This window comes from Montipora capricornis, chromosome 10 (genome assembly GCF_036669925.1).
Source record: "Montipora capricornis isolate CH-2021 chromosome 10, ASM3666992v2, whole genome shotgun sequence".
In the NCBI taxonomy this organism is placed as follows: Eukaryota; Metazoa; Cnidaria; class Anthozoa; order Scleractinia; family Acroporidae; genus Montipora; species Montipora capricornis.
In genome coordinates, this window is record NC_090892.1 from 14,791,126 (window position 1) to 14,803,625 (window position 12,500).

Genomic DNA, 12,500 nt, shown 5'->3' on the forward strand with positions numbered 1-12,500 from the left:
AATGAGGTTCTGGGGTCATGTGACCAGAGGCTTTTTTGTCCTCGACCATTGATTTGGAATCGCTGAGTGTTCTCTCTGACCTTGAAAAAAAATTCCTCTGGCAACCAGGGTAGTAACCCTAACCCAAACTTTCATTAACCGTTTGACGTCCAAACCGACCGAAACTGGCCAGACTTAGTATTTTACTCTGTCTAACGCCAGAGTATTTTACTCTGTCTAACGCCAGACGATTTTACTCGTCAGTGGGGAACCCCTGGGAGTCAATGGGTGAAAGCTAACTGTAGGCCTAATTAGACCTAAACAAGAGTTTTTGAGCCTGAGGTTAGCTTTAATGAATGTATTCTGTATTGGTAAACATGTAGCTTACAGGACGTGCCACACTCTTTGACTGCTGTCCCATAAATGCGTGTGCTCGATCCTCAATCAACGCCTTCAATATCCGGTCCTTGAACAATCAGGGCCAAGGTTTTTATTTTACCAAAAACTGGTCGCCTGGAAATCTTTCTGGTCCTCTTGAATGATCAGACAGCCGCTTATTTCAAGCACTGCATTAAACTTTTAGCCTGCGTCGCAGACAGACTAAACCACCGGTATAGTCAGTCGGCATAACAGCTCCAGAAAGCTTGTTCAGAGTTAACAGGGATTTCTGTATCCCTTCCTGATACTTTGTGACTTGACGTTCACCTGCTTGACAAGTCACGCATCCGTTATTTGCATGACAGAACAAGTGCTTTGAAATTCAACAGCCAAAAGGTGACAAAACTGAGAAGGCGAGCAGATCCAATTAAAGTATTAAACCATTAGCACTTTGATTTGATTTTGACATTTCCCTTTGCTGAGCAACCGATCAGAAGCGACATGAAACCACAACCTAATTACAGTTACAGTGTGCTAGTTGCGGTTTAGTTTTCTTGCGCTAGATTAATTTTAATTGAGATACAATAATATAACGTTTCATAAATATTTCCCTGTTTTCATAATCACTTTTGTTTTTATCAGATGATTCCGAGGACCCAGCATCTGTTCCTGTTTATTGGGTTGGTAAATGGGTGGATTATTCCGACAAATATGGCCTTGGTTATCAATTAAGTGACAACAGTGTTGGTGTTCTTTTCAACGATCAGACAAGACTCATTCTTTACCAGGACGGAGAGTAAGTCATTCAGTTACTATTACTATTACAAAGCAACCTTAACCCATTGACCCTTAAGAGTGAGACTAACTACTGTGATTTTCATAATCCAGTGGAATCTCACCTCCAAGCACTAAGTGTCAACCTGCGTGGCTTCCATCGATCAAATTTCCAAGCATAGCCAGGAAGATCAACTCTGCCTCTGGAAAGTGAATGGGACTTTTGTTTAGTGCACAACTTGAACATCATTATGATATCTTTTGATAGGTTTTTCAGTAAAATGATTCATACAGATTCCATGACTTTCCATTGGCGTCAAGTTCAAAATTAATGTACCATCATGGGAACCAAAGATGCTGATTGGTAGAGATGCAGTTTGGCCGTTGGCAATTGAAAATGAGATTCTGCTGAATTCTGAGAATCGCAGTAACCAACTGACACCTCAAATGCCTAATAGGACGCCCCCAGTTGGCGAGTAAAATCGTCTGACTCTCAGGAGTCAATGGGTTTTAAAATCAATTTAAATTATATTAAAAAATTATAAAAAACGTTCACTGGCTATATACAGTTAAAAACTTTCGAGCTTTCGGCTGTCAGGCTACAGCCTTCAATGGAAATGAATGGAAATGAATGGAAAAACGTTTTTTATCATTTTTTAATGTTTTACCCTGGCTACGGTTCTTCTATTTTTAAACAATTTAAATTACTCTTTTTATTTGAAGAAAGGAAAATTAAACTGCAACCCTTATGTGTATCTGATATCATGTTGTTTTCCAATGCTTGATTTAATGATCTTCTGGCTTGTGATTGACCACGTATTAGATCAGAAAAGAATTTCTTGGGGTTGCTTGCAGTTTTTAAATCATTAACTTTGTTCTATCTCTGTAGAAATTTACAGTACATTGAGGTAGAAGGCACAGAACACTTTCACACATTGAAAGGTTACCCTGGACACCTTGAAAAGAAAGTAACACTGCTCAAGTACTTCCTCAGTTACATGAATGATCACTTATTGAAGGTAACTACATGTATTATGTCATCATTATAATGTTTATTATAATAATATTTACCGATACATTTGAGTAATATTAAAATGCACCTCAAATTGGCAAGAGGAATCTTCCAGGTAATCAGGAGCTTAACCATGCAACGTTTTTGAGATAAGGACAGCAACCATGCCAGGACATTAGTTCTCTGAGATTTTTAAACTAATCATCTCTAATATTGAAAAGATACACTCCCAAAATAAAGTCAGGCGGTAGCAATATAAATGTGGTTGTGTGATGACAAGTTAAAGAAGAAAACAGCTCACTTCTGGTCGGAATAAGCATCTCAAAAATAATTATTGCGTGCTACAGCTTCCTAATAGTCAACAAAACAAACAAAACTGCAAGGTGGAATTTCTTATGATTTTATAATAATTATACCAACTGAAGGAATCAATAATACTCATTATTGATAGTCACAAAGGCTGCTTGGAGTGAACATTATTTTACACCAGTGTTAAATTCTGGTTGTCTTCCCAGGCGGGTGCAGGTACTAAGACTGTAAGAGAGGACGAATCTGGAAGGCTTCCTTTCCTAAAACAGTGGTTCCGCACACCAGATGGCATTGTTCTTCACCTGACAAATGGAACGTTGCAGGTAACAACCGCTTTGTTTTCTGATGTACATGTAACAGAAAAAAAAACTGAGAGGTTAGCACCTGAACTTTCTGTTCCTCGTTCAAGGTTGTCCAGTGATAATTATTGGAAAAACCTTTGAGATTTGTTCTTTAAGTAATCGATCCTGAAAAGGATGGTGGAGTATCCAATCTCCCGAGTGTCGTCCTGAAGATGATCTCTGAATTCAAGCACATAAGTTCTCTAAAACTGTTTTTCTTGGGAGACCACCTGTGTCATCAACTCTTTGATGCATAGCGACAGTATTGAAACCAGTAGATTTAATGAGGATTGAGATGCTCTGGAACTTCAACTTACGTTATCGGTAAAAAATTGTTTGTTAAAGGTCCATTCACCCAACAGACATTGTGTGCCATGGAAACATTTTCATAATTATATGGTCGCTACGATAAGCAATGCAAATTTCCATAGCAAAAACACACTGTCGAAAAGCCTGTCGATTGAAGATAGGCCTTTTAAGTTCCCAATATTGAAATGCTTTTTCTAATAATTAGGTTATGATTATGTTACACATAAGTTTTTAAAAAGGTGGTAAGAAAGGTACAGTATTTAGTACAATCTAAAACTGGGTAGCAGTATCATAATTTTCCTGTCAGTAATAGAAAAAAAGGATGACATTATTAACATTTTAATTTGTTTCTTTCTTCAGATAAATTTTTTCAAATGCCATACTAAGATTATTGTTTGCCCTCTCATGGGTGCTGTTACCTACATTGACGAGGCCAAGAGATTTCGAACATTCCCTCTCAAGAACATTGAAAAATATGGCTGCTCAAAGAGTCTAGCAAAGCGACTTGGTTATGCTCTAAAGATGGTTGTGTGCATGCAAAATGGAACTCAAAAGAAAGTGTTTGCTCGTGCACAGTGTTGTGAAAATGACAAGAAGACCAACAAGAAAGAATAACTTAATAGGGGATTTAAATTTTGAATATTGAAAGTAAAAATAATGTTCCATCCTCCTCAAAACTCTTGAATTTCTTTAGTCCTGGGTCTGTACATGCAAACAATACAATGCAAGAATCAACTTTTACTAATTATTGAGTACATTCTAAACCCTTAAATCTAAAGTTACCAATGACTTAACAATCTGTCTCCTTATTTTTACCTTCATATGAAGCTTAATTCTCAGGGTTTGTGATGTTGTTGGTTAGTTGTCCTAAGTCCTTGAACAGATTTAATTTAAAGACATTTCTTTCTCATGAATCTTGTCAACGCAACGCAAGCACAAGCGCTAGCATAAGTAGCTTATGCTAGTGAAAACGAATGACGGCAAAAGCATCAAAATAAACCACAGCATCCGCCATTTTGGTCAAATTCTCAGATGTGGGGAATTTGGAAAGTCTGCTTTAATTTATCAGATGTAACACATTTCCTTATGCTTCTGCTGTGTTTCATTTTCACACAATGCAAGCATACGATGCTTATGCTTGCATCAACTTCATTTTCATGGTGAAATAAACACTCTTAAGCTTGTTCTTGTGTCGCTAGTGAAAACCAAGCTCAAGAGTCAACTACTGTAATCTTGGTTTCATTGACTTTAACCACATTCCTTGTGGTAGATAGCATTTATTTCTCTTAAAAACGGAAAATTAGCAAAGAGGAGACCAATGATGATGTGTGATTCTGGCCTAAATTACATGTAAATGAACTGGTGGATTTCTTAGAGATGAAGTTACTGTAGCTCTCAAAAATCAACCTACAATGCATTCAGTATTGTAATTACGTGTAGGTCTGAGGATGATCTTTTAAGCTTTTCTTTTCCTTGGCAACATTGAAATAATTATTTATTGTAGAGTTCAAGCAGATTTAAAATCATTGAATTATATTCATTAGCTATGCAAAATTTAGGTACGAATAACTCAATTCCACATTCAGATTTGTACATTGTAAATAATAGACCAAGTGTACTTTAATTTGTCATTTTTAAATCCTTGGAAGTTGTGTGCTTGAGCCTTGGGCATTCTGGGACCAGTTTTAAAGTTCACCTTCGCTTAGGATTATTCTGCATTAATAACAGAGTGGACACTGAACAGGAAAAAAAAATAGTTCCGTAATCAGTGCTTTTGTTGCAGAAGAATCAACCATTGTGAGATAATTATGCTTTCCTTTCAAGTCTCTTTTGTCTTATAAAAATGAACATGCTTGCTTGTAAATTACCTGTTTATGAGATTGTCCTTTCCTTTCCAGTCTCTTTTGTCTTATAAAAATGAACATGCTTGCTTGTAAATTACCTGTTTATGAGAACTCCATGTTGAATTATTTCTGTTAAGGGGTCATTCTGTGTTACTGCTTAATTAACAAAATTTGTATTACACTTTTCTCAGAAACTATGAAAATGTGAGTCTCAAAATTCACACTAGTTTAGGAGTATTGTTATAATAGTTACATACAACATACCATATTATTGTCACTGTAAAATTGTCATTTTATCTTTGGGAATTAATAATTAAAGAATGTCAAACATTTTATCAGTGCTTATTTTAAATTAGATTACAAGTCCCTCATTCACGGCCCCTGATTAGTTTCTGCAGCATGAAGCAACTAAAGGGATTGTTATCTTCCTAGGTTGCAATGCTTGTCCTCTACAGGGTTATCCCCAGCAGAGAAGTGAAGAGAGAAAAAGGGGAAACAAGTTTCTTTCCAAAGGAAACAGCTCTGTGGCAGAACTACATGCAAGGCTTGATCCATACTTTATTGACCACTCCCCTTAAAGACTTTTCAAGGCCAATTAAAGTAAAGCAATGAAATAACAGAACAGAGCAACAACTTTTAAGAATCCGAAATGGTTGGAGACTAACCTGTCGACTATTAATTTTTTTACAAGTGCAGCTGAGAAGTTGAACCAGGGACTACCGGTACCAGAATCAAATTCAAGAAGTGGTAAGAATGGGTCTTCAACATGAGATGTTCTGATCTAACCACTGGGCCGCAGTGCCCCCAGTGATCCTGGAAGACTTAGTAATACCTTTCATGGTTTAATTGCTCTCTTGTAGCTAAACTAAAAAGGGTTTAACAAGCCAATACTAAGGTTATGATTTATAAATAAATACAGGCTTAACGCTTAAGTTGTGGTCCTGTTATCGTACATGTAGATCTGGAGAATCCTTGATTTTGTTCAGGCTCTGGTTACCAATTGTTGGGAAATTCCAGTTGGTGTGACCATAATATGTAATGAGCATGTGACTCCCTAGTTCCTGATTGGACAGGTGTCTTCATAGAATTAAACCTCAATCCCAGGATCTCTCTTCTCTGCCTCAATGGAGGCAGAGACCCTGGGAACGAGGTTGCTTAAAATTAAGCCAAAATTCAACTTCCACGAAAGTCTTGTTTACCTTTAATTATTTTCGAAATACAGTGATCAACCACATGAAATATAAGGCTAAATAATAAAATCTTCAGTTTCAAACAAACTATTCTTCAAACTGTGAGACTAAGCAAATGTCCTTGAAAATGGCTTTGAAGGAAACCAAAGAATTCTTGGTCAAGAAATACAGGAATTGTGGACATTAATTTTATTGGGGCTTTCATTAACTTGGGAGCTGTGAAATTAAAATTTCAATCCACAGTTGTTTTTTCACTGCCACCAAACACCATGACAGATTACCCTTAAAACCAAAACCTGACAGGTGGATCAAATCTGCCAAAAACAGTGCTGAATCCTGGAGAACAACACTTACAGTTGTATTGGATTTTGGACACCGCAGTACACATTGACGTAATTCAGAATGAAAAGTTAAGTTACTCTAGCACAACTGTATTTTCTTACACCACCATGATGTAAACTTATAATCATAGATGATTCCAACCAAAAGGCCACACTGTCAAGGTTATTACTAAGTACATGACATTGTATCTATAACTTTCAATACTTACGTCTCGAGATTTTACACTGAATCCACAAAAAAACAGTTTACACAACTCATGGGGAGCTTACAGTGCAGTGGTGGTCATAGTAGTTGGCTTGGATCAATGTGGTCCCAGTTTGATTGATTTGATTAGTAACAAGTTGGTCCTCTACTCTGCTCTTAGTTCTCATCAAATACCAACATTCAATTAACCAATTGACCCCTGGGAGTGAGACATCACAGATTTTACTCTGTCTAACACCAACAGATTTTACTTGTCAATCGGGGGTGTCAATGGGTTAAGCAGTCAACAGCTACACAATATATGTCCCCTCAATTAATGTGACATGCTTTAATCTCCTGTGATTTGGTTTGATTTTGAGTCTCCCCACGAGACCCCTTTCGATATACAGTCAACTCTCTCTAAGCCGGACACCATCAGGACCGGCCTCAGCTGTCCGTCTTTGAGAGGTGTCCGGCTTACAGAGAGTCGACGTAACATGACCCCAGGAATTTTACGATAATAATGCTGAACCTGTGCACAGTTAATGAGTCTGTTTAAAGTTTGTTTTAAGTTATTTACTTGTCAATGAACTGGTCAAACATACCTGTTTTAGATTACAATACAATTCGGTTGTCAACTTCAAGTTATTTTTTGAATGGGACTATGATTTAATTTTAACTTGTACTGTATGTATTTCGGCGAAAAGATAAGAGGTGTCAATTAAACGTCGGGTGTTAAAAGAGTCACGTACAAGAATTTTTCTTCCCTAAATCGTAATTTGCGATTACATTCGGCACCTCACAAGTGTCCGTTGTCCGTCTTATAGAGAGTTCGGTTATAGTAAAATGACTAAGACACGACCGGGACCAGCACCAGGTGTCCGTCTTATAGAGGTGTCCGTTAAGAGAGAGTTGACTGTACAGGGGGTATTAAAATTCAGCTTAGTATGCAGAGTAGAGAACCAACAAACTCAACCCACATATTGGTGGGAGGCGAGTGCTCTGACTCACCACTATGCCAGACCTGCACAGAATGGGCAGGGTGCTATCACTAATCAGTATAATTAACAAATAAAGAAGCCTTGACTGTGCTCTGTTCTGTTGTAAAGCACGCAGGAAACGGCTAGAGCACGAAAGAAGTGTAGGGGGAAACACGAGCCGATAGGCGAGTGTTTCTCCCTACTTCTTGAGTGCTCTAGCCGCTTCCTAAGTGCTTTACAACAGAACAGAGCACAGTCAAGGCTTCTTTATTTGTTTTATGATAAAAAACAAGTAATTTTCTTCAAAAATTCTACTTTATTTTCAAAGCGCGCGCTGCTTGTGGTGAACTGAGATGTCGTCAGCACAGTGCTTTATACTCTGATAAAGCACGCTACTTTGGACCAATCAGCGCGCTTGTAAGAATGTTTAAGATTATTTGATTGGTTAATGAAACAAAGGCTTGTCAAAACATCAATCAACTGGAAAATCACACAAAATTAGAATTTATGGAAAAACAAGTGCCTCAATGTTCGGTTTCAGTCCGTAAAAAACAGCAAAAAAGAGGATCTAAATGATTAAGTTCAGTGAAAACCGGCCGAATTGTTGCCCATGAAAACCTGCACGTTTCCGACATGACAACTGGAAAACAAACTCTTCATTGCTTGCGGCTGGAATCTGAAAACCTGTTGGGAATTTTGTAAATGAAGAACTCCAGCGTGAGGACTTTCTGAGCTTGAAAGAACTGCTGGACCGGGCGACGGTTGAGGTCTTCCATCCAAAGCACTTGACAGAATATCTGAGCAAGCCTTTAACTGACAGCTTCAATAATACCCAAGGTAAAATTCGGAAATTCATCTGCCATTTCTGCGAATGATGGCGTGGGCTTTCGTTTGTTCCGTGCTTTGTACTCTCATAAAGCACGCTGTTTAAACCAATGAGAGCGCGCGTTATATAGAAACTTTATTATAAATAATGATACAGAGGATAACTTTATTGGTTAATTTCATAATTATATAATTACTGTTTATTAAACTTATCTTCTGGATTGCTCAGTCTACATGTACCTATCTAAAAACCAGTTTTCAAACAATGATGTTTAAAATATTCCTAGTGGAGAATAAACTAGATTTCTAACAAGTCTTCTGAAAACAACAAAATCAAAAACAAACAAAGTTTGATGTACAAAACTAAGCCAATGTGCCCAAACACAAATTCACAGTCTCTTTTGAATTCTTTTATTTGTGAGTTTGAAAACAAAGTGTGAATGTGCAAATGAAGCATATAAAAGCAGAAAATCTAGGAAAATATGGTTTTGATAAATTACTGCCATACATGTAGGATTATTAGAGATACAATGTAAAACTACATGCAAGATGTTAAAATTAATAATATTTTCTGATGAAAGAAAATCGATAACCCAGACTTAGAGGATTTAACATAAACAAGTCGTCATTCATAGTTCCGAGACATGAATACTGTGAAACATGGTTGCTTTCACTTTGAATAACACATCCTCTTACTTGGTGGAAGACCAGCATATTTCGCTTCAAGGGAGTTTGTCCATTCAACGCATAGTTTATAGTAGTCACTCCCTTTAATACTGTATGATGACAGCGATGAATATTCCATTCTTGTAAAAGAAAAACTGTTAAACTTATCTGCCCAACAACCATAATAAAAATTTCTTCACGATTTTCCAACAACAGGTCTTGGTTGATTGTTTTCTGATGGTGGTCCTGGCATCCGTCCCGGTGGAGGACCCCCCATGGGTCCACCAGGAGGAGGTCGTATCATCCCTGGGGGTGGCATTGCTCCAGGAGGTGGCATAGGAAATGGTAGTGCACCCGGAGGAGGCAGACCTCCAGGTGGAGGCATCATTCCAGGGGGTGGGGGTGGAATCATTCCAGGTGGTGGGATGTGTGGAACTTGTGGAGGTGCTGAAGAGCCAGCTTGATATGCTGCAGCTATTATAGATTATAAAGATATATGAAAATAATAAGCTCAGTGCAAAATTTATGCCAAAAATAAAATTATTTATCAATTTTACTACAATTTAACTTAAGGTACAGATATAGAGAGTGTTTTTGTAATAAACCATGAATGCAATAAATTGTTTCATATTGCTAATGTGGCCATTGGTTATGTGAGAGAAAATGCACAGTACTTTATAATCTGAAGAAAGTCTTTGGATTTGAAGTTTGGGCTTGTATTGAAAATGCAGAAACAAACTCTTAAAGGGAAACAGCTGTTGCACAAGTCATGCACAGTTCGGAGACCAGATCCATAATGCTGTTAGTCAAGTTACTTTGAAATAATCATGTAAGATGAATAAAGGTATAAAACGAAACAGGTTTCAGTTATAGACTTCAAGCAATTTGATTTCAGGTTGAGTTAGGCGCCAATAAAACTAGTGTCCTAAAGACTTTTGATAGTCATAAACAAAAAATAAATATTCTCTTGAAGACTACATTGTGTACATGTACACTGTATGTCTAAAAATGTTTAAAAATGAAACAATACATGTAGAAGTAAACTAAATGACAATAATGCAGGAAGCCACTTGTTCTCACACACTGAATGCCATTTGTCTGCCACACAATGCAACGGAACTTTATTAACACAACTACCAACTATCAACAAAATTGACAGAAAATGGTACGTATATCAAAGCAAAAAGCCCAGCTCATAGAGAAAACAAAGAAAATAACCTTACTACAATCTGTCAAATAAAAGAAACCATTTCCGACTGGCTGAGGGGTGGGAGGGTGGGAATGGGGTTGCACTAATGGCAAGACACAAAAACTGAATCATATGACTGGACGTGAAAACTGATACCCTTCCTTGTACATTGTACCAGGCCCTTCGCTCAGTGTGGGAGAACTTCATTTCTTGCCTCTATCGCAAGCTCAGCCAGCAAGAAAAACATTTTTTTTTATTGCAAAGGTGCTCTCTTGGTGGTATAAGTTGGGTATATGGAGGAATTGAACTGATTCAAAATGAGCCACATACTTGTTTGATCAATTAAGCTTTGAGCCTGCTCTTCCATCCACTTTGTGTAATAAAACCTCACATTCTCCTTGTGTTTACGACCACCATTATGTGTTTTTCTGACTGATGGCTGAGGATACAAGAAATCACAAACAAAACTGTGCATTAAACATTGTTTATCAAGGTACATTTATAGAGGAATCTTTGTTTACCTTTTTACCTCATTAGCATAGAGCTATCGTTTTCTAATCAAACAGGCAAGAAAAAAGTATTAAATCTCGGAAAATTTGAATACAACATTCCTCATAATCTAAGAGCAATGAAATTTTGAAATTTTACAAAGAATGTACGAGATCATTAGCGCTTTGCCACCCCAGAATTCATCAGTTTTTGATTAATAATAACAATAATAATTGGCTTGTTATCAAAGCTACAGTAAAAGGCTTCACATTGGAGATTTAACTATCACAAGTTCTTTTACCTTTTGAAGTCAATTTGGAAATACCATATTGACTCATACAGTATGTTCATGAAACAAACTGTAAACAATGACGTCAGCAAAAAATCCCTTCTACAATTTTCCCTTCTTCTGCTGATGCAAGCACCAGAGACATCCTCTGCGTTAATTGTAACAACAGCCAATAACAACCACCAACCATTTACTTACCATTACAATAACAAATCAATACAATAGAAAAAAAGTTATGGTTAAATTGCAGAATAGCTATTCTGCATTGCTCTTACAAAATTTAATGGCTACGCAGAAGTGTGTTCGATATAAAAAATAATTATCAATATTCACACCTGGCTACGAGGTTTTCTGGTTAAATTTGAATATTATTAATTTTTGTTTAGAAATCTCCCTTGAGACTTGTGAGACAAAGAAGTAAAGTAAAGTAAAGTAAAAAGTAAAGTCAATTTATTTAACGTCGGTAGTTCCTTCAGTTACGAAACTGGTATCAATGGAAGCCGACAGTGCGCCTTTAACCCCCCTCCCTCTGTCAGTGCTCCGTTTTACGGATATTTAAAGCTATAGCTACACTGATCAGAGGAAAGTGGAAACAGACGTTGAAGTCACCAAGGATCGAACTCAGGACCCCTTGCTCCAAAAGCTGCACACTAGCCAACTGAGCTACTGTACGCCTGCAAATGTTGGTTTTTGAGGAGAGGGGAAAACTGGAGTACCCGGGGAAAACAGAACTCAGCCGTGAAATTTGGCCACTAAGCCTTGTACCCATGCCTGAATATTGATGTAACGAACTCCGTCTCAGCCTATTGCTTTCTCTCTCAGTTACCTTGGCACTGATAAGAAAACTGGTTAACTTTCAGTTTTTGCAGTGCTTATCAACAGTTCAAGCAACTTCGCTGAATTACGGTATGAATAAATTACAATGGAGTAGCCGCATAGACGCATCTGGCCACCTTCCAGAGAACTTGAGTGAATTATGAATACATAACAATGGAGTAGCTGCATAGATGCATAACCACCTTCCAGAGAACTTGAGTGAATTATTATTATGACTAAATTACATGTACAATCATTGGAGTAGCTGCGTAGATGCATAGCCACCTTCCAGAGAACTTGAATGAACTATGAGTAAATGCCAACTCAAGTAGCCGCTTAGACCCGTAGCCACCTTCCAGAGAATTTGAGTGAATTATGAATAAATTACAACAAAGTAGCTGCGTAGATGCATAGCCACCTTCCAGAGAACTTGAATGAACTACAAATAAATGAGAATTTAAGTAGCTGCATAGACGCGTTACCAGCTCCACTGTGTGGCTAGAGATGTGGGGTATTCTGCAATTGCTCCAAAGTTAAAATGTTCAAGTAAAAAGACTACCCAATCAAGGAATAGGAATTTTTTCA

General features: G+C 37.4%; 2 protein-coding genes across 4 annotated transcripts in view; one reads left to right on the forward strand and one right to left on the reverse strand.

The window, feature by feature from the left end:
• LOC138021828 (serine/threonine-protein kinase PLK1-like) overlaps positions 1 to 5,279 on the forward strand; it is a 16,648-nt gene extending 11,369 nt beyond the window's left edge. For all 3 annotated transcript variants that reach the window (XM_068868845.1, XM_068868846.1, XM_068868843.1), the window contains 4 exons: positions 1,000 to 1,153; positions 2,021 to 2,150; positions 2,659 to 2,775; positions 3,463 to 5,279. In XM_068868845.1, the coding sequence (XP_068724946.1) occupies positions 1,000 to 1,153; positions 2,021 to 2,150; positions 2,659 to 2,775; positions 3,463 to 3,717 (656 nt within the window). In that variant the 3' untranslated portion in view covers positions 3,718 to 5,279. The remainder of the gene's footprint in view (positions 1 to 999; positions 1,154 to 2,020; positions 2,151 to 2,658; positions 2,776 to 3,462) is intronic.
• Positions 5,280 to 8,639: 3,360 nt separating this feature from the next.
• The window catches only part of LOC138021830 (U1 small nuclear ribonucleoprotein C-like), a 6,336-nt gene continuing 2,475 nt past the window's right edge, over positions 8,640 to 12,500 (reverse strand). The window contains exons 3-4 of the mRNA XM_068868849.1: positions 10,652 to 10,760; positions 8,640 to 9,606 (exon numbers count right to left, since the gene is read on the reverse strand). Of these exons, the coding sequence (XP_068724950.1) occupies positions 9,329 to 9,606; positions 10,652 to 10,760 (387 nt within the window). The 3' untranslated portion in view covers positions 8,640 to 9,328. The remainder of the gene's footprint in view (positions 9,607 to 10,651; positions 10,761 to 12,500) is intronic.